We start from the raw sequence: 22,556 nt of genomic DNA, 5'->3' as shown, positions 1-22,556 counted from the left end.
AATTGCTAAATTAAATAATAATGAAACAGGCCATGTCGGTCATAAGCTACATAAAATAGTAACAAATGAATTAAATAACAGAAATAGTGTTAATCATAAGACTAGAGCAGACCGACTAACTGTCGATTCTATAAATAAAAAGCTTAATGAAGCGAAAGCTATTGCCACGAAAGCGGATAAGGGGAATACGGTCGTAATATTAAAAGAGGAGGAGTACGTTTCGAAAACCTTAGCGTTCTTTGTCGAAAATAGCATTACAGAAATTCCGAAAGACATAACAGCCAATTTCCAAACTAAACTAAAAAATGTTCTTAAACGCACGCACTTCCTGCTGACAGAAGCCGAAAAAAGAAGATGTGTTATCATGAATCCAACGGCCCCCAAATTAAGATCACAGGTGAAGATACATAAAGATCTGCATCCGGTTCGTCCGATTGTTAACGGTCGAAATAGTCCAGCATATAAAATAACGAAAATGTTGGACCAAATTCTGAAAAAGACTTACGTGTATAATAATAATTATTCAGTGCGTGGTAGTATGACCATGATAGGTGAAATTAAAGATACGCCAGTCACCGACACTTCCCGTTTGGTTTCGTTGGATGTTAAGAACTTATACTCCAGTGTTCCGGTTAACGAAACTATAGAAATCATTAAGAGAAATTTCCTGAAATACGGTAAAATTTCAACGCAAGAGACAATTGAATTTATTGAACTCCTACAGCTCATTACAAGTTTTAATTATTTTACGTTTAATAACAAATTTTATATTCAGGACGATGGGTTAGCCATGGGGTCCAGCATTTCAGGAACTATGGCGGACATTTTTATGAATGACCTTGAAGATAAAGTTCTAAATTCTGACGAAAACATTACGGATAAAATTGTTTATTACAAACGTTATGTTGACGACACTCTGTTACTTGTTGATGGTTCCAGTGAGGACATTGAGGAAATAGTAAAAAAGTTCAACGACGCACATAATAAAATAAAATTTACCGTGGAGTACGAAACTGACAATTGTCTACAGTTCCTGGACCTGAATATAAAAAAGCAGGGCAACAAACATGCGTTTTCCGTTTATAGAAAACAAACTACAACTGATGCCGTGATCCCGAATGATTCATGCCATCCGCAGGCGTATAAAGAAGCTGCTTTCCGTAGTCTCGTGCATAGGGCAGTCAATATATCTATGAGTGAAAAAGATAGGGAGACTGAAATTAACACCGTTAAGAGAATAGCGAAGAATAACGGTTACAGAATAGATATAGTTAAAAAACTGTTACGAAAATGTAATAAGCGCAAAAAGAATAAACCTGATGGAGAGAAAGCGAAAATTATCACGATGCCATACTACGGAAAAGTCTCACAAAAGATAGCAAATATTTTTAAGCCATACGATGTCAAAATAGCCTTTCAGACTAATAACCTAGTGAGGTATAGCCTTAAGCACGATATTGGCGAGAAGAGAAATAAGTTTGAAAGATCGGGAGTTTATAAGATTCAGTGCAGAACGTGTGATGCAAAATATATAGGGCAGACAGGAAGATCATTCGCGATCCGGTATAAAGAACATAAAGATGCGTTCAGGTTAGGAAATTATGACAAATCAGCTGTTGCGAACCATATATATGAAATAGGCCATCCCCTTAATAGCATAGAAGACAACGTAGAAATATTGCATGTAGAAAAGAAAGGGAGGAAACTTGACTTACTAGAGGAATTCGAGATAGCTATCCATGAAAAGAAACAAAGCAATATCCTAAATGTACAAGATAACTTTAAAGAAATGAGATTTTTTAGCGGGTTTTTAGAATTATTTTAGGGCAGGCATGCGACTTAAAACTTGTAGCATGTCAATGACGGAGTTGCGAGAGGCTAACGATGGCAGACCAATGCAGTAAGGAAATGAGGCGCCCAATAGCATAGCGTTACCGTCAAGCACACGGCGGTAACCACGCCACAACACCTAGGCACGTTAGTCCACAACAGCACCCGAGCCGGCGCAGTCGACAGCATATTTGGTAGATATGGGACGGCCATCGACCTGCGTCAACAACTTTAATGTAAGACGAGGACCCACAGTCCAATATACTTTTAATTCTTTTTTACTTTATGGACCCACCAACTATTGGTGATGGTATTTTGTCTTTTTAGTACGTTTAATTTCGCGACATAGATTTTACAACCTGATGATGAGAGCATTGTCTCTCGAAATGCGTTGTTAAAATATATATAAAAATCACGGTTGAATGCTAAATGTGATAACCAGTAAGGAAGTCATTTCTGAAAGTATGTGTATGGAGTGTAGCCATGTATGGAAGTGAAACATGGATGATAAATAGTTTGGACAAGAAGAGAATAGAAGCTTTTGAAATGTGGTGCTACAGAAGAATGCTGAATATTAGATGGGTAGATCATATAACTAATGAGGAGGTACTGAATCGGATTGGGGAGAAGAGAAGTTTGTGGCATGACTTGACTAGAAGAAGGTATCGGTTGGTAGGACATGTTCTGAGGCATCAAGGGATCACCAATTTAGTACTGGAGGGCAGCGTGGAGGGTAATAATCATAGAGGGAGGCCAAGAGATGAATACACTAAACAGATACAGAAGGATGTACGTTGCAGTAGGTACTGGGAGATGAAGAAGCTTGCACAGGATAGAGTAGCATGGAGAGTTGCATCAAACCAGTCTCAGGACTGAATACCACAACAACAACAGTATTACCTCAGCCATTTTTGTAAAAGAATTTCATATGATTTTGTACATGAGGTGGTATATTTAGGCTATAAGACATAAAAAGAAATTACTTTATTTTCGTTGTTATAGTCAACAAGTTAAAATTTCTTAAAAAAAATTGTAATTACAAAATAACTGGCAGTCTTAAAATTCCTGTTATTAATTGCATAATCTGGTGATATTTATTATGTTTACTTCTGGATTCCTTTATAAAATAATGATATAGAAATTAATAGAATGTCATTTGTCAAGAAAATTTGTAAACCTTTTTGGAATATTGATATTAGCATAGAGTGGAGTAGTAGGCTTCTGTTGTGATCATACATGTTTTTATTTTTGGCAATAACAATGTAATTTTCGGTTTTGTTGAAGTGGAAATTGTAAAGACAGTGTGATATGCAAAAATGTGAAGGAATAAAAATAAAAAAAATAGAAATTATTGCTCAGTCAATACTTCAGCATTATTTATGTCAATTGGAACCATAAGAACATAACAATGTCAAAAATTTCAGCTTCAAGAATGAGCCCCTAGACATGAAGAACTGGAGCTAACTGCTAGAAAAGAGAATAAGTAAAAAGTTTATTGTAAATCTTTCTTCTCTTGAAGCTTGTTAAAAGAGTTAATTTTGAAATCAGTGACAATCAACAAATGATATGAAGGAGGGGTAGACTACAAGTGATGGTGGCATCTGGGATTAGTTGATTGATAATGAAGTTTTGTCTGTTGCAGAAGAAGGCAGAGTGATTTGAGTAAATTGCAGTTTATGTATGAACAGATTCCTAATCACTTGAAGAAAGATGACTGAGAGCTGTCAACAAAGTTGGATCACCAGTGACGATGTACTACTAACGATGACGGACCGGATCAAATGAGAGATGACATTACAACTATGACGAGAGACATCAAAAAGGAAATATAAGTACAAAGTATTTGTGAAATTAATTTGTTTGTGGATTTGTGTGCTTGTTAACAAAATTAATATAGATGAGGGTATTAGTGATGTAGAAGTGAAAGTGTGGTATCCAGTCAGGACATGTTTGAGCTGAGTGAAAGTTTAGTCAGCAAAGAAATAGTAAAAACTTATATATCTAAAAACAAAGATGATGTGACTTACCGAACGAAAGTGCTGGCAGGTCGATTGACACACAAACAAACACAAACATACACACGAAATTCAAGCTTTCCCAACAAACTGTTGCTTCATCAGGAAAGAGCGAAGGAGAGGAAAAGACGAAAGGATGTGGGTTTTAAGGAAGAGGGTAAGGAGTCATTCCAATCCCGGGAGTGGGAAGACTTACCTTGGGGGAAAAAAGGACAGGTATACACTCGCACACATACACATATCCATCCGCACATACACAGACACAAGCAGACATTTGTAAAGGCAAAGAGTTTGGGTAGAGATGTCAGTCAAGGCGGAAGTAGAGGCAAAGATGTTGTTGAAAGACAGGTGACGTATGAGCGGCGGCAAATTGAAATTAGGGGAGATTGAGGCCTGGCAGATAATGAAAAGAGAGGATATACTGAAGGGCAGAAGAACCCCAAAAGTGCCCCACTTGTGACAGGATACTTTCCGGGACTGGATTAGACTCTGAATGTGGCTCTCCAGCAGGGATACGACTTCCTCAAATTCTGCCCTGAAATGAGATCCATCCTTCATGAAATCCTCCCAACTCCACCGAGAGTGTCTTTCCACCATCCACCTAACCTTCGTAACCTCTTAGTTCATCCCTATGAAATCCCCAAACCACCTTCCCTACCCTCTGGCTCCTACCCTTGTAACCGCCCCCAGTGTAAAACCTGTCCCATGCACCCTCCCACCACCACCTACTCCAGTCCTGTAACCCAGAAGGTGTACACGATCAAAGGCAGAGCCACGTGTGAAAGCACCCACGTGATTTACCAACTGACCTGCCTACACTGTGAAGCTTTCAGTGTGGGAATGACAAGCAACAAACCGTCCATTCGCATGAATGGACACAGGCAGACAATGTTTGTTGGTAATGAGGATCACCCTGTGGCTAAACATGCCTTGGTGCACGGCCAGCACATCTTGGCACAGTGTTACACCATCCGGGTTATCTGGATACTTCCCACTAACACCAACCTGTCAGAACTCCGGAGATGGGAACTTGCCCTTCAGTATATCCTCTCTTCTCATTATCTGCCAGGCCTCAATCTCCCCTAATTTCAATTTGCCGCCGCTCATACGTCACCTGTCTTTCAACAACATCTTTGCCTCTACTTCCGCCTCGACTGACATCTCTGCCCAAACTCTTTGCCTTTACAAATGTCTGCTTGTGTCTGTGTATGTGCGGATGGATATGTGTGTGTGTGCGAGTGTATACCTGTCCTTTTTTCCCCCAAGGTAAGTCTTCCCACTCCCGGGATTGGAATGACTCCTTACCCTCTTCCTTAAAACCCCCATCCTTTCGTCTTTTCCTCTCCTTCGCTCTTTCCTGATGAAGCAACAGTTTGTTGCGAAAGCTTGAATTTCGTGTGTATGTTTGTGTTTGTTTGTGTGTCAATCGACCTGCCAGCACTTTCGTTTGGTAAGTCGCATCATCTTTGTTTTTAGATATATTTTTCCCACGTGGAATGTTTCCCTCTATTATATTCGTATCATTAAATAGTAAAAACTGATATTTTGCAGTTAGATTTGGCAAAACTAGAGGAAACAAAGACAGATAATAATAGCAGATTTAATGGAGTTAATGTTCAGTTAACTGAAATAAGAACAGATAATATAGCAAATTTACTTCACTACAAGGACAATTAAATGACCTAAAAACTGAAAACAATAGTAAAATGGATAGGGTACAATTACAAATAAACCAACTTAGTAATCAAGTTTTAGAGTTAAAAAATGGGTTGTCAGAGAGGTTAAAAAGTGTGAATGAAAAAGTTGATGTCTTAGAAAATAAATTTATTTTTTTGGAAAATGAGTTCATTGTCGAATCAGCAAGACAGTCCAAGAATGTTAATGATGTCAGAGTTGAACAGAAGTCCATGGCAGATCAACATCATTAGTTTAGATAAAAAAATTTTAAATGTTGAAAACAGTGTGCAAACTAATGTAAATGTTTTTGATCAAAAAATTTCAGCAGTTCAGGAAAAATGCATTCACAAAAATCTGTATTCAAACAATGGTATTGCATGGTCCATCATTCCTATCAAAAGTCTTCTCTCAGACAATTTATGTCCAATGAATTTTCTGCACCACTGTAGAAATAGTTTTGTGTCAGGCATGAGTGACAATCAAAAATTTAAATTTGCTAAAAGGTGTCTTGAAGGTGAAGCTGTACCTTGGGCAAATTTAAGTCAGTGCGAAACATATCAAAGTTTCGGAAAAAGTTTTTTAAGTAAATTTTGGTTGGAAGCTGAAGAGAGCAGAATTAAAAGTGAATTTTAGAATGTTCTTAATTATAGGAATAGGGACAGTACTCTGAAAGAGTTTTGTAAGAATCGGCTTAAGAAATCAACACACCTTGACAAACCATTTGATGAAATGACATTGATTGATCCAGTTAAAAGGAGATTACCAGAAAGTTTACAGGGGGGTTTGGTACATGGACCTGTCGTTTGTCTTGAGCAGCTTTTATGAAATGTTGACAAGCTGGACAGGGCAGTAGAAAGAAATATTTATCATAACAATTAGAATGGTAGAAATTGTAATGGGAATAATTACAGAGTCGGCCGTTGTGGCTGAGCGGTTCTAGGCACTTCAGTCTGGAACCACGCTACTGCTATGGTCATAGGTTCAAATCCTGCCTCGGGCATGGGTGTGTCTCATGTCCTTAGGTTAGTTAGGTTTAAGTAGTTCTAAATCTAGGGGACTGATGACCTCACATTTTAAGTCCCATAGTGCTTAGAACCATTTGAATCAAAAACTACAGAAACAGAGATAATGGTATCAAAATGTTGATAGAGAGAGAAATTCTGAACATCAGCAGAATAGGAATAATGGAGGCCTGCCTCAATGAAGGTCTACAGTTTTGGGGTGAGGAAACACTACAAGCACAGGACCCCCAATTTACAGTTGCAATTAGACAATAATAAGTGTTAATGATATCACAGGTACCTGAAATTGAACAGAAGGAATATCATATTTCTCATTTATGTCTTGATCAAACTTTTTGGGATACTTTGTTTAATTATGGTGATGTAGGTACTAATCATAAATGAGAATGTGAGAGTAGTGACAATTTTGATGTAATATGCACTAATGATTTCTTCTCTTGGTCAGAAAACAGTGTTATTAATGTATGTAAATAAGGTGACAAATGTATTGGATCTGAAGCAGGTGATATTTTTGATATAGTCGTGAAAGAGAGCTGTGAAATAGCTGAGGTTGGTAAGTCTGAGACTGGTAGCTTATTGCAAATGAATGTAGGTGTTGATGGAGATGAGACTTGTGTTGTTAATGATGTTGTTGATGAATTAATTTTGGAATGATATTATAATAATGATGATGATGTTGATGTTGATAGTATCAGGTATTTGTGGAATTTAAGTGTAATGAAGTTTCAGAGTTGTTTGTGACTAATGTTGCAATAAAGATAAGGTAAGTGAAGTATCTGATGATTTAAGTGAGAGTCATGGTATACCAGTCCAGTCAAAGCAGTTTTTCGTTAATGTCATATAGAGTAATGAATCAAACAGTAAAGGTGAGTTATTGGTAAGCCTAGAGAATAAAGGTGGAAACTTTCTGAAGTTTGTTTGGGCCATGTTGATGATAATGTAGATAAATGTCATTCTGGAATAAGTTAGCTGTGGTTAGTCGAAATTTGTATCCTGATTGGTGGAATGAAGTGAGAGAAGATCTAGGCAGGAAGTGTAATTTTGACAATAATATGTTTTGTGTTCCTTCTGTAATAAGTGATTTTAATTGTGCTATGGAATCCATTCATTGTGTTCAAACTTTTCGTGACAACATTAGTAACCAAAGTACTGCTAAGATACCAGTAAGGTTGATAATACCCTGTGAAGACAGTGTGGATGTAGCATTTGATGAAATTGAAAGTGATCTTTTACATGAAGTGTCTAATAACGGAGATGATGATTCAGATTTTGGGTGTCCTTACATTAAGATTAAGACTGATCAGTGGGAAGGAAACTGTTTGATTGATACAGGTAGCCCAATTTGTGGAATATCCAAACCATTTAGAGACAAGATTAAGTATAGTAAGAATTTAGTGGAAATGCTCATTGTGGGAGCTACAAGTAAGCAAAGCAAATTGGTAAAATCTCAGGTACTTTTAACGTTTAGTATACAAGACAAAACTGTTGAACATGGATGCTTAACAATCCCTAGTCTGGAAGAAAATATAGTTCTTAGTGTGGACTGGATAGTGAAAGATGAGGCTTGTTTTGGATGGAATGCTAATGAACTGTTTATTTTGGAATCTAGAAGTAATATTTATGTGAAAACTAATTTCTGTATTTGAAACTATGGGAAAAGTTGTAACTATTTGCTAAACATTATGAACTGAGGTGAGCACCAGGTTCTTGATGATGATATGGATTTTGATGAGACTGAGGATCAAGATTTTAAAAGTGTAGTAGATTCTAAAGTAAAGGAAGCTACAGCTCTTACCGACCAACAAAAGGAACAACTTAAGAATTTGTTATTGGAGTTTAGAAATGGGTTTAGTGAGAAAGCAAGGAAAGTGAATAGCTATCAGTGCATGCTTTATCTTACAGACCATCAACCTTACTTTCTCAAGCCATATAATATACCATTTTTAAAAAGGAAAGATGTAGAGAAAGAAATTCAGAAAATGGAAATGTGGGGTGTAATTGAGAGAAGTATGAGTGTTTACAATAATCCTTTAGGTGTGGTAAGTAAGAGAAATGGTGAAGTGAGAATTGTTTTGGACTCCAGACATCTTAATAAGCTTCTTATCAGAGACAATGACCTTCCTGAGAACATGGGCGAGCTGTTTCACAAATTTGATTATGTAAATTACATGAATAGTTTGGAGTTGACCTCTGGGTTTCACCAGATCCCACTTGAAATTAATTCTAGAAACTAAACAGCATTTTTGTATGGAGGTAAGTGTTTTGAGTACTGTTTGGTGCCATTTGGGATAAATGTATATGTAGCTGAATTCATAAGAGCTCTGGATTCTGTGTTGGTAAGTGAAGTGAGTTCAAAATTAATTGTGTACATTGATGATAATTTGCTCACTGAATAGACTTGGGAAAAACATTTGGATCTGTTAAGAAATGTGTTTTCAAAATTAGAGTCAGGAGGTATGACTCTGAAAATAGGTACGTGTAAATTTGGTGCGGAAGAAGTTAAATTTTTAGGACATGTTATATTTGAAAAAGAAATTGCACCTGATAAAGAGAAAGTTGATGCTATTGCTAATTTTCCTACTCCTCACAACAAAAACAACTTAAATCATTTTTTGGGTTAACTGGATTTTATAGAAAATTTTGTAGCTGCCAAGCTTTGAATGCTTTTGAAGAAGAATACCATTTGGGATTGGAATCAGAAGTGTTAGGATGCTTTTGCTGAGATCAAAGGACAGTTGTGTCAAAGTCAGTTATTGTTCAAACCAGATTTGTCTCTCCCTTTTTGTATTATGACAGATAGTAGAGATATTGGTTTGGGTGCTCATCTGTTTCATGAGGTTGAAGTTGATGGTGTTATTGAACATAGATCTCTTGAATTTGCTAGTAGAGTATTGCAGAAACATGAAAAGGCATACACTGTAACTGATAAAGAACTTTTGGCTGTACATTGGGCATTGAACAAGTTTAAAAATTATCATTATGTTATCTACAGGTGTGTAAACTGTACCATAACAGAATTACTCGTTGGGCCTTATTTTTACAGCAATTCAATTATGAAATCAGATACATTAAGGGCACAGACAATGTAGTTGCTGATGGTTTCTGTGGGCTACTTTTAGGGAGTGAATCATCTAACAACTTTGGAGAAGGAAAGAAAGAGTTTAAAATTATGTGCTTGAGAGGTGTGAAAGAGGAAAAAGAGATCTTGAAAATTTGCAAAGACATCTGCAGGTATCAAAATCATGATGAAAACTCGAAATTGATTAAGAGCATATTGAGTAAGAAAGGAGGAGAAAAGATGGAACAGTATTATAAGGTACACAAGAGTATCTTATTCAGGGGACTCAGCAGATTGGAAACTATGTTGGCTGAAACAGTGCATTGATACATTAATTAATTATACACATGAGAGTTTTGGTCATTGTGTATCAACCAAATGCACACAAAAGATTCAGGAAAACATCTATTTTTAAAATGTATCAAGGAGAGTCAAGAAGAAGATTGCCAGCTATGACAGATGTCCAAGTGTGAAGATAAGTAACCACGCAAGTGGAGGCCAAATGCAGAACATACTGCCTAATAGTAGCCTAGATCTCATGTCTGTGGATGTTTATAGAACTCTGCCTAAGTCTAAGAATGGATTTTGTTATGTTTTTGCGACGATGTATTTTCGAAGTTCATACAGCTGTTTCCTCTTCAGACAGCTACCAGTAAGCAAATCATTCCTAAGTTTGAAAACACATATTTTCATCAGGTGGGTATTCCTTAAACAATTTTATCTGACAACCGTTCTCAGTTTACATCACAAGCTTGGAAAGTTTTTGTTGATCACACAAAAGTAAGTCATATTCTAACCTTGGTGTACCATCCTTCGAGTAAATCTGCAGAAATTTATATGAGAGGGTTTGGAAGAATGTTTAGAACATACTGTAGTGATTTTGAGGATATTATGAACAGCTTACAACATTCTTCAACAGCTTTTTCACCATTTGAAATCATGTTTAATCACAGACCAGCTAACCTTATTTTTGAGAATGTTGAGTTTCTACCATGTAAAATTCTGTCACTGCGAGAGAGGGAATAATGTTTAAGGGAGATGATGAAAGAACAGGAACATAGGAGAAAGCAGAGGCATGTTGGCAGACTTTTTAAGTTTGAGGTAGAAGATGTTGTGTTGGCGAAAGCCAAAGAGAAATCTAAAGTGTTGACATCTGAGATAAATAAATCTTTCAATATATATAATGGACCATTTGAAATTCTTGAAAATCCACATTCTAATGCATGCAGACACATGTATCCTAAATCTAAGAAGTTGTCTGGTTTATGCAATATCACTGAACTGAAAGCGTATAGATATGATCCATCAGTATCTAAATTTTTGTTTGTTTGTTCTTTTTCCATTGTTAGGAATTTATTATGTAAGATAATGTGCTTTTTAAAGTTCTGTCTTAACTATTGACTGAGTTTAAATCTATGATACACTATATACTTATGTTTTGTAGTAGATTTGTGCTGTAGAATTTGATACATACATGCCATGATAGTAAATCAGTAGATCTTTTTACAATTTTGAAATAGGACAATGCCATTAAATATCTAGCAGTGAGTTTTCATACTGTAAAAATTAGGAATAGTATCTTAGTATATCTGTGCGTATCATCTTATTATTTAAAAACAAAGATGTTGAGGAGGACTTTGATGTTGAGGACTTATGATGTGACTTACCAAATGAAAGTGCTGGCAGGTCGATAGACACACAAACAAACACACAAAATTCAAGCTTTCGCAACCAACGGTTGCTTCATCAGGAAAGAGGGAAGGAGAGGGGAAGATGAAAGGATGTGGGTTTTAAGGGAGAGGGTAAGGAGTCATTCCAATCCCGGGAGCGGAAAGACTTACCTTAGGGGGAAAAAAGGACAGGTATACACTCACACACACACACACATATCCATCCGCACATACACAGACACAAGCAGACATTTGCCTTTACAAATGTTTAGAACAACTTGCCTTTGCCTTTACAAATGTCTGCTTGTGTCTGTGTATGTGCAGATGGATATGTGTGTGTGTGCGAGTGTATACCTGTCCTTTTTTCCCCCTAAGGTAAGTCTTTCCGCTCCCGGGATTGGAATGACTCCTTACCCTCTCTCTTAAAACCCACATCCTTTCATCTTCCCCTCTCCTTCCCTCTTTCCTGACAAAGCAACCGTTGGTTGCGAAAGCTTGAATTTTGTGTGTTTGTTTGTGTGTCTATCGACCTGCCAGCACTTTCATTTGGTAAGTCACATCATCTTTGTTTTTAGATATATTTTTCCCACGTGGAATGTTTCCCTCTATTATATTCATCTTATTATTTCATTTTTTTCACTGCATTTAGATCTGTTTATTAAAATTTCATATGTGAACACTTTTTAATCCTATCTGACGTAAATCCTACATAATTACTTTTGCAATAGAAATGCTGTGTGATGTGAGGAAGGTATTGAACAGCATATTTAGTACACAAAACAATGTTTCAGGATTTGATGTGAATGTTAGACAGGAAGTTATCTATCTGTTGGAGGGTGTGATGAGAACTCTAGGGAGGAAACTGCAAGATGTTTGCAGATCCACTCCCCACACTGCTGTGTGGCTGTACTCCACTGGACCTGTCAACTTACAAGAGATTATAGGTGCTGCATAATGTACTCAATTCTGTGTCAACTACATCAGTAATGACTGAGATTTGTAAATTGTTAGCCAAGACTGCCAAAGAAAGTATTATTCCACATAAATGTGTGTTTTTTCAAGTAGGGGATTGACTTTCCAATACATTATATAACTCTAAATCAGTATTTTTTTATCAGTTGTAAATGAATCTTCTAGGCCTTTATTTATGTATGTTAGTTTGTATGGACAATTAGCAAATAGTATGGAAGGCATTTGGTAGTATAGACAATATAACAAGATGTATACATGTCTGCTTTCATACACTGATTTTGGTCCTCAAGCTACTTGATTATGTCATCATTCAAACCTATTTATGACTCTATTTACCTGTATTTATCCTGAACACTGCAATATTGTATCTCATAAGAACTTGAGTTGTGTGCAAACTCATGCTTAACTCTGTTTTCGGTACCTCTGGTCATCGCAACTGTGTGTGTGTGTACTCAAGGAGAGTGTGCAACTATTGATTAAGGCTACATGCTTCTTATAATTACTCTTTACATATGATCAAACTTATTGAGATGATTATGAACTTTATTCATTTTGTTGTGTCGAAACATTTTTTGCTGGTTTCTACCCGGTGTGGTACACCTGGGCTCTGAATTTTTTCTCTTCTCTTTTAAAGGTTTTGAAGGCATGATTTTATGAATGTAAACTTGCAATTTGTAATTCTAGTAATTTACATTGTCTCTGTACTTATTTCTATAGTTTAGTGTGGTAATGTTGTAGTTTTGACTTTGTATTAATTGTCTTGTGACAGAATGTTCCACAGATCTGAAAATCTGAGTGCCATGTCCTGATATATGTAGTATAAATTATGACTTGTATAGTAGATATTTTTCTTATGTTTTCTGTAATATGTTATGTATCAGATACTTCTATAGATCCGTATGCTATCTTTTGGCACTGATTTCTCAGGATCTATGCACCCAAATTGCGTGAAAATGTAATCACATGTCAGTTCTAGTACAATAGATTAGTCTAATGAATACCCATTTATCATCTGCATTTCTTCTTGGTGTAGCAATATTAATGGCCAGTAGTGTATAACATGCCACAGCTGTTAGGAATATTGTAGACACCCACACAAATCAGAATCATCTTCTATGAAACCTAAAAGGATTTTAATCTTAGTACTGGTTGAAAAACAGATTTGACATCAAATTTCCACAAAATAATACCAGTCCTGTTGGTAACGCTCCCTATGTAAGGCATAAGGCTTTGGTGCCACCTCAGTATTATCATCAGTGTGTAGATTGTCTGTCTTTCACTGTAACCTTGCTGATGAAAGGTGACCTCAGGATGGGCTAACTCAACAGACAGAATCTCTGGGACTTGGATAATGTGGGTCTTGTGAACTAGGGTACAAAGTACCCAATCATGCTGAGACAGATGGTGACAACTATCAGGCTGTAGGTGCAAATCAGTGTGAGAAGGCTTGCTATAGGAAGCATATCCCAATTTGCCATTAACCATCCTCCTGATCAACAAATCAAGGAAGGGCAGGCAGCCATCCTTTTCCATTGTGAAACAAATATTTGGGTGTGTTGTATCCAGATGTTCCAAAAAGTTGTTGAAACTCTGACTGCCACGAGGCCAAATAACAAAAGTATCATCTGTGTATCTGCAAATATGCAGTGGACTCATAATTCTTGAGGTCTGCCATCCACATTTAGAGGTCTCATGGTTTCGTACATTCCTTAATTGAAATGTTGGGTTAGCCTATTCAAAAATGACACAATTTCCTCAATGCTGAGCTTGTGCTCTGTCTCTTATGACGTCATTGTTGATGGGGCATTGCCCTACTTATCCTTGATTTTTCCATCTACAAATATAAACAAATCTGGAATTCATAGAATAGACTTAAATACATAATTCCAGGTGACTATAAGATCCCAACTCTAACAGGCTGATTGTTTTACTGCATTGAAAATTTCTATAGTTTTTTAGAAAACCAGTATCAAGGACATGGGACCTGGATATACTGAAAGAACCAGTGATTTTTGAGAATTTTAAAGAGAACATTAAGTAGTCATTGACTGAAACAGGGGAGATGAATACAATAAAAGATGGAAAGATCCCTTTGGGATATAGCTGACATCCATGAATAATACGCAAGATATTGAATTTTATTGAGAAGAGGTTGAAATATCAAAGTCCAGCAAATGAAGCGAGCAAAAGTGTGTACTGCTGTCTAGAAAATGAGATAGATAGGCAATGCAAAATGGCTAAACAGGAATGGTTAGAGGAGAAACGTAAAGCAGTAAAAGTGTGCTGATTACAGGAAAGAGAGATGCCATGTCTAAGAATACTACAGAAACTGTATGAACATGAAGGACTCGAATGGTAAGTGAATACTAAGCAAGAAAGAAAAAGCTGAAAAATGGAAAGAATGTATAGAAAGACTACAAAGGAAACAAAATTGTAGACAATGCTATTGAAGAGTAAGAGGAAGTAGATGAGAATGCGATGGGAGATATGATACTGTGAGAAAAATTTGATAGCGCACTGAATAACCTAAGTTGAAACAAAGCACTTGGGATTGCAAACATTTCCTCATAAACAATGAGATCCTAGAGGAAATCAAGATATTATGCAAGATATATGAAGCAGACAAAATACCCTCAGGCTTGAAGAAGAATGCAGTTTATAATCCCGGTTCTAAAGAAGGCAGGTACTGACATTTGTAATCATTACCCAACCAACAGTTTAATAAGTTATGGTTGCAAAATACTAACACAAATTCTTTTCAGAAGAATGGAAAAACTAATAGAAGTTTACCTCTGTGAAGATTGGTTTTGGTTCCAGACCAATGTAGGAGCACACGAAACAAACTATTATTTTGGAAGATAGATTGTAGATGTAAAAATCCACAGTTATATTATTTGTGGGTAGAGAAATATTTTGAGAATAACTGGATTGCTTTCTCAAATTTTTCAAGGAGTAGACAGAAAATGCAAGGAACAACTTATGTAGAAACCATGTAGCTGGTATAAGTATCAAAGGATATGAAACAGAAGCAGTAATTCTTCAGGAAGACACTGATCCTGTCGCAGATGGAAAAGGAGTTGTAAGAACACATGAATGGAATGGATAGTATCTTGAAAGGAGTTTATAAAATGAACATTAGTAAAAGTAAAAATATAGTGCTTAATGGTGTGTAGTCATATTAAATCAGCTAATGCTGAGAGAATCACTTTAGGAAAGGGAATCCAAAAGTAGTGGCTGAGTTGTTCTATTTGGGCAGCATAATAACTGATGATCACTGATGCAGAGAGGATTTGAAATATGTATTTGTGGTAGCCACAAAGAATATATGAAAAAGAGAAATATTTTAACATATAACATAAATATAAGTATTGGAAACTCTTTTATGAATGTATTTGTATGGAGTGTAGTGCTACATGCAAGTGAAAATGCACGGGTACTAATTAGTACAGAAATGAAGAGAATATAAACTTTTAAAATGTGGTACAGGGAAGAATGCCAAAGATTAAATGTGTAGAATGGAAGACTGATGAAGAGATACTGAACTGAACTGATGAGAAGAGAAATTTATCAAACAACCTGACTAAAAGAAGTGGTCAGCTGGTAGGACGCATCAAGGAATAGTCAGTATGTTTATAGAGAGAAGTGGAAGAGGTAAAAATTGTAGAGAGAAAACAAGGTTGGTTTTAGGAAGAAGGTTCTCATGGGTATAGATTGCAATGAATATGCAGAGATGAAGAAGCTTGGACAGGATAGATCAGCATGGGAAGCTGTATCAAACCAGTCTTTAGACTGAAGACCACAACAATATTAAGAACAAAATAATACAGTCCACTCACCTCAGGGTCACTCTGTTTATAGCACTGATGTATCTGGTAAGCTGTCTGACAAGCTTCATCATGATCTGTAACATAAATTTTGTAATTCTTGTAGGTTTTTTAGCTTTGCAATTCATGGAATGAATATCATTATTTTAGTAAACTTCATCTCAGACTTTACATCAGCATTACTTACTTATGTGTTTGCAGCTGTGTACAACCCTATGGCCTTCTTCTTTTATTTCTGGAGGAACATTTTCTAATTCTTCTTCCAAAACAAAAACTCCATCCTCTGAGAGCTTAAACAGGAAATGTTTATTTATTATAATGCATGACTGTTAAAAGTGTTTGGTATTTTACAGAATTGTTTTGTAAGACTTGAGATACTTACAGAATTAAACTCAACCATAATACATTTCAAGTAACACTGAAAGAAAAAGAAAAGCAAAGTTTGTCAGATGCATTCTGTTTTGTATACTGAAATCAGTTCATAAGCAGTATCACTTATTTATTGGATATGAATTTTGCAATCATGCATGTGAGTACAGCACCAAATAAATGACAAAATATGTGGCTACAAACCTTGAAATCATCGTCATCTACTGTTTCCCCATCAGCATATCTATGGAGCATTTCTGTAAATAAAAATGTATCTTAAATGCCATTTTTTACACATTTACTTGGTAGTTATCTGTTAAACCCATCACTTAACTGAAAATTTCTCTGTAATATGACTGATATAGAATGTATTTGAGGTACCTTACTTCATTCACATATTCATCATATTGCATAGATCACATCAAGAAGGAGAAACTTGAGGTGTATGGAACACGTCAAGTTGCCCTCCCTCTATAGCTTTAACCCCCTGCCCCCCTTACCCATCCCCCCTTGCCTACCAGTACTAAATTGGTAATCCCGTGATGTCTCAGAATGTGTCCTATCAACTGATCCATTCTTCTAGTCAGATTGTTCTAGAAATTTCTTTTCTCCCCAATTCTGTACAGTACCTCCTCATTAGTTACATGCTCTTCAGCATTCTTTTGTAACACACTCTGAAAGCTTCTATTCTCTTCTCACCTGAACTGTTCATCATCCATGTTTCACCTCAGCTTCCACAATATCCTAAACAAAAGTCAGTTTGGTTTTCGTGCAGGTCTTTGTAAGGAACAAACAATATTCTCTTTCACCAATCAAGTTCTGGAATCCATGAACAAAAAGATGTCTCCAGTAGGTATTTTTTGTGACCTTTCTAAAGCCTTTGATTGTGTAAACCATCTAATTCTTTTGAAAAAAACCAGAATATTATGGTTTGGGTGGTACCATTGGTTCGTGCCTCCAGTCATATCTAAAGGACCAAAAGCAGACTGTAATGCTGAATGGAACATCCAGAGAACCTGCCTCATCTAAGTGGGGCACAGTGAGTTGTGGTGTGCCACAAGGCTCTGTTTTGGATCCAGTGCTGTTTCTCATCTTCATTAATGATCTTCCACTTTGTTCTGACACAAAGAGTAAATTTACTATTTTTGAAGATGACACTACGATTCTAATTGATGATTTTACAGACAAAAATCTTGAACAAACTAACTTTTCAATGATATAGTAAATTGTTTTTCGTCAAACGGTCTCTCACTCAATACAGATAAAACCATTTATATGAGATTCCATACTCTGCAAAGAAATCTGGAAGAAATTAACATTAAGTGTAGAGATCAAGCAATACAAAAAGTTGAGGTTACAAAATTCCTGGGTGCTTATATAGACATCAAATGTAATTGGTCGACACACATTCTTCATCTTGACAAAACACTTAGCTCAGCAATATTTGCACTAAGGGTTATTGCTTCAGTGGCTGACATAGATACCATTAAGGTTTCTTACTTTGGTTATTTTCATTCATTAATGTAATATGCTATTATATTCTGGGGGAACCAACCTCTCACAAAAAAATTTCACTGCAAAAAAAAAAAAAAAAAAAAAAAAAATCAGAATAATGAGTGGCGTCCATCACAGACACTCTTGTAGATGCTTGTTTCGAAAGATGCGGATCCTTAACACCACCTCACAGTATATCTTTTCTTTGTTGATCTTTGTCTGTAATACCCCTTCTATCTACAGAGATAACAGCCAATTGCATGACTATAGCACAAGGACCAAAAACAGTCTGCACATTGAATGGAAAAGTCTCGCTATGTTTCCAAAAGGAGCTTACTACTCCAGCATTAAGCTGTTTAATGCTCTCCTACCACACATAAAATGCCTTAACAATAGATTGCCAGCAATCAAACAAACTCTCAAGGAATACCTGATAGAGAAATCTTTTTATACAATTGATGAATATGTGAAAGAAAGTGTATATAATCACTAAACTTGCAAGTGTTGTATAAATAATGTAATTATTTTTGTTTTGAATAGGCATATGAAAATTGTTTATTGTTATTTCAGTGTTTCCCTTGGAATAAGAATAAGAATCTTTATTAGCCGTTCAGTATTTTCTTATACAACGGGCTTCGTCAATAAGTTCAATTACAGTATAAAGATGTATATATAAATCATATGAAATTTAGTGTAGTACAATAGCACACATTTGGAATTTTATATATTATTAATTTTACAATAAAAAGGAAAACATTATACAGATTTATACTAAGCAGGGAGTATTCATGTTGATGACACTATGTCATTATCATATACATGTTGATAACACTATGTCATTATCCTAAGCTATTGATACAAATTTAGGTCCTACTACAGGCAGAGGTACCTTTCTCTATGTTAAAACAGCAAATCTGCCATATTACAATCTTTAAATTCATCAACTGAGTAAAATGCTTTACCTTTGAGCCATTGACCCAATGTTGTCTTAAATTTACTTTTAGATACTGTTTGTTCAATTTTAAGGAGCATATTAAACAGTTCGAGACCTACATAGTGAACTTATCTTGATTCCCATATATATTACTCATCATTAACATGTGAAACATAAACTTTCTGTCAGTTTAATGTGTTTAGTTGGTATCTTATTTACATTGTATCTTTTTGTTGCATTTATATAAGATGTACTTCAGGTGTGTACAATCAGACACATGCCATATCATATATATATTACCTATCCTTAATATGTGAAAAACAATTTTCTGCTTATTGATTGTGCTGTTGTCTATTGATTTTATTTACATTGTATCTTTATTGTAAGTATTTATACAAGTTATGCTTGAACTATGTACAATTTGACACATTCCATATCCTTGCGATTTACTTGCTTCCAGGATCTAAGGAACATGAGATAAATAAATAAACTTCCATACAGGCTACATTCCATACAAATATTTTCAGAAAAGACTCCCTGACACTTAAATTTTTACTCAACATTAACAAATTTCTTTTGTTCAGAAATGCTTTTTCTGCAGTTGCCAATCTACATTTTATATCCTCTCTACTTTGGCCATCATCAATTATTTTGCTGCCCAAATAGCAAAACTCATTTACCACTTTAAGTGTCTTGTTTTCTAATCTAATTCACTCACTGTCACCTGGTTTAATTCAGCTACACTCCATTATCCTCATTTTGCATTTTTTGATGTTCATCTTATATCCTTCTTTCAAGACACTGTCCATTTTGTGCAACTACTCTTCCAAGTTGTTTGCTCCTTCTGACAGAATTACAATGTCATCAGCAAACCTTAAAAGTTTTTATTGCTCCTCCCTGGACTTTAATACTTGCACCAAATTTTTCTTTTGTTTCCTTTACTGCTTGCTCAATGTATAGATTGAATAACGTAAGGGATTGGCTACAACCCGGTCTCATTCCCTCCTCAACCACTGCTTCCCTTTCATGCCCTCGACTCTTGTAACCACCATCTGGTTTCTGTACATGTTGTAAATTAGCCTTTCATTCCTTGTATTTTTCCTCTGCTACCCTCAGAATTTCAAAGAGAGTATTCCAGTCAACATTGTCAAAAGCTTTCCTTAAGTCTACAAATGCTGTAAACATAGGTTTGCCTTTCCTGAACATATTTTCTAAGAGAAATAGTAAGGTTAGTACTATCTTGCATATTCCTACATTGCTCCAGAATCCAAACTGATCTTCTTTGAGGTCAGTTTCTATAAGTTTCCCATTCTTCTGTAAAGAATCTGTGTTAGTGTTTTGCATCCATGATATATTAAACAGATAGTTCAGTAATATTCACTCCTGTCAGCACATGCTTTTCTGGAATATGAATTATTACATTCTTGTTGAAGTCTGAGGGCATTTTTCCTGTCTCATATATATTGCTTACCAGATGGAAAAGTTTTGTCTCCCCAGGCTATCAGTAGTTCTAACAGAATCTCGTGTACTGTCAAACGGGGTGATTTTGGACACTGCAGCAAATTTGGACAGTATGCCTTATTTGCTCTTTGCTACTGTATAGAAACAAAGAGTTACTTATTTTAACGTCTGTCCACCAGTTATTTTAAGTGCAAGATTGCATTTATCGCTTTCCACAACTTTTATTTTGCGTCAATTGTATCCTTAGGTGAATAACTGATGAAAAGTCTGAGTGTTAAAAATCCATGCATTATCATAAAGTGGAAACTTTCTATTGTTGCACTGAGCAGGAAGTTATTGTAACCATAATTGTCAACGCACTCAGTAGCTAACAGCATTGAGACAATTTCTGTACAAGTTTGTCAAGTTTCTCGTGCAAGTTTATATAATAATGACGGATTTTGTAAAACTGTGTACCATGTGGGGTGATTTTGGACAATGCCAAGAAGGTATAAGAGCGGGAGAGGTGCTACAGTACGGTGTAATTATGACCTGGAACTTTAATATAAAGCTGTTCATGATGTTCAGAGTGGTAAATTATCATACAGAAAAGCATGTGATGGTATACCTAAATCAACCATACCGTATAAAGTGCAGGAAGCACATCGCAAAAAAAATGGGAGGACAGCCAGTGCTAAATAAAGAAGAAGAAATGTTGAAGCAAGGTATCTTGAAGGCTGCACATTGGGGATTTCCCTACACTAAATTGGATATTAGATATTTAGTTAAAGGCTACCTTGATAAATCTAGCCAAAAAGGGAAGAAATTTTGTAATATCTTGCCAGGGGAAGAATGGGTGCATTTATTCCTCAAACGACAGTCAGAAGATCTTTCCATTTGCTTAAGCGAAAATATTAAATGAGCTCATGCAGAAGTGAACAAAGAGACTGTTTATTTAAATTCTTGCAAAATAAAAACTTATCTGTAATATATAACATTCATTATATCATTCCCACATCACTTATTCATAACAAAGGGCTTTCTTAAAATGTGTAAAATGTCACCAAAATCAAATAAATAGCATGTAGAATTTAAAATAAAGCAGTAACTGTCCGAATTTGACCTCTATATACTGTAACTTCAGACAGAGATTTAGAAAACACACATATCCAAAATCACCCCAATCCATGGGGTGACTTCAGATACTTTATTTAACTGCCTCAGATAAATATACCTACGCATACACTTTCTGGTTCTCGGATATTTTATTTGTTACACATGTACCCTACCACTTTCATAACAATCAATTTAATCTAACAATGTATATGAAAGTTACAATCAAAATAATGACAAAACCGTCCAAAATCACCCCATTTGACGGTACTCCTGGGACCTTGTTTCTTCTTAGGCTTTTCAGTGCTCTGCCAAATTCCTCTCACAGTATCATCTCTCTCATCTGATTTTCATCTAGATCTTCTTCCATTTTTATAATATTGTCCTCAACTACATCTCCCTTGTATAGACCCTCTACCGACTGCTTCCATCTTTCAGCTTACCCTTCTGTGCTTAGGACTGTTTTCCTTCAGAGATCTTGATATTCATACAGATTTACTCCAAAGGTCTCTTTAATTTTCCTCTAGGCGGTATCTATCTTTCCCCAAGAGAAATATCCTTCTATGTCCTTGCATTTTTCCTCTTATCATTCTCACTTAGCCATTTTGCACATCCTGTCAATCTCATTTCTTAGAAGTTGTATTCCCATTTGCCTGCTTCATTTACATTATTTTTATATTTTTATATTTCTTCCTTTCATCAATAAAATTTTGTATTTTTGTATTATCCAAGGATTTCTGCTAGACCTTGTCTGTTTACCTATTTGACCCTCTGCCGCCTTCACTATTTCATCTCTCAAAGCTATTTATACTTCTTCTACTGCATTACTTCACCATATTCTTGTCAATTGTTCCCTAATGCTCCCTTTGAAACTCTCAAGAACCGCTGGTTCTTTCAGTTTATACAGATCCCATCTTGTTATTTTCTTACATTTTTGCAATTTCTCCAGTTGTAATCTATATCTTGTAACCAATAAATTGTGGTCAGAATCTACATCTGCCCCCGGAAATGTCTCATAATTTAAAATCTAGTTCCAAAATCTCTGTCTTACCATTATACGATCAATCAGAAACCTTCCAATGTCTCCAGGTCTCTTCCATGTACATAATCTTCTTTCACAATTCTTAAACCAAGTGTT

At 35.8% G+C, this 22,556-nt stretch overlaps 1 protein-coding gene across 1 annotated transcript in view; it reads right to left on the bottom strand.

Annotated features, from left to right (window-relative positions):
- Window positions 1-22,556, bottom strand: part of LOC126234405 (general odorant-binding protein 83a-like) — a 72,992-nt gene that overhangs the window by 5,340 nt on the left and 45,096 nt on the right. Inside the window, exons 3-6 of the mRNA XM_049943094.1 lie at window positions 16,642-16,694; window positions 16,451-16,486; window positions 16,256-16,358; window positions 16,081-16,145 (exon numbers count right to left, since the gene is read on the bottom strand). Of these exons, the coding sequence (XP_049799051.1) occupies window positions 16,081-16,145; window positions 16,256-16,358; window positions 16,451-16,486; window positions 16,642-16,694 (257 nt within the window). The remainder of the gene's footprint in view (window positions 1-16,080; window positions 16,146-16,255; window positions 16,359-16,450; window positions 16,487-16,641; window positions 16,695-22,556) is intronic.

This window comes from Schistocerca nitens, chromosome 2 (assembly GCF_023898315.1).
Source record: "Schistocerca nitens isolate TAMUIC-IGC-003100 chromosome 2, iqSchNite1.1, whole genome shotgun sequence".
In the NCBI taxonomy this organism is placed as follows: domain Eukaryota; kingdom Metazoa; phylum Arthropoda; class Insecta; order Orthoptera; family Acrididae; genus Schistocerca; species Schistocerca nitens.
The sequence above is the reverse complement of the archived record's forward strand: the minus strand, read 5'-3'. Positions and strand labels throughout refer to the sequence as shown.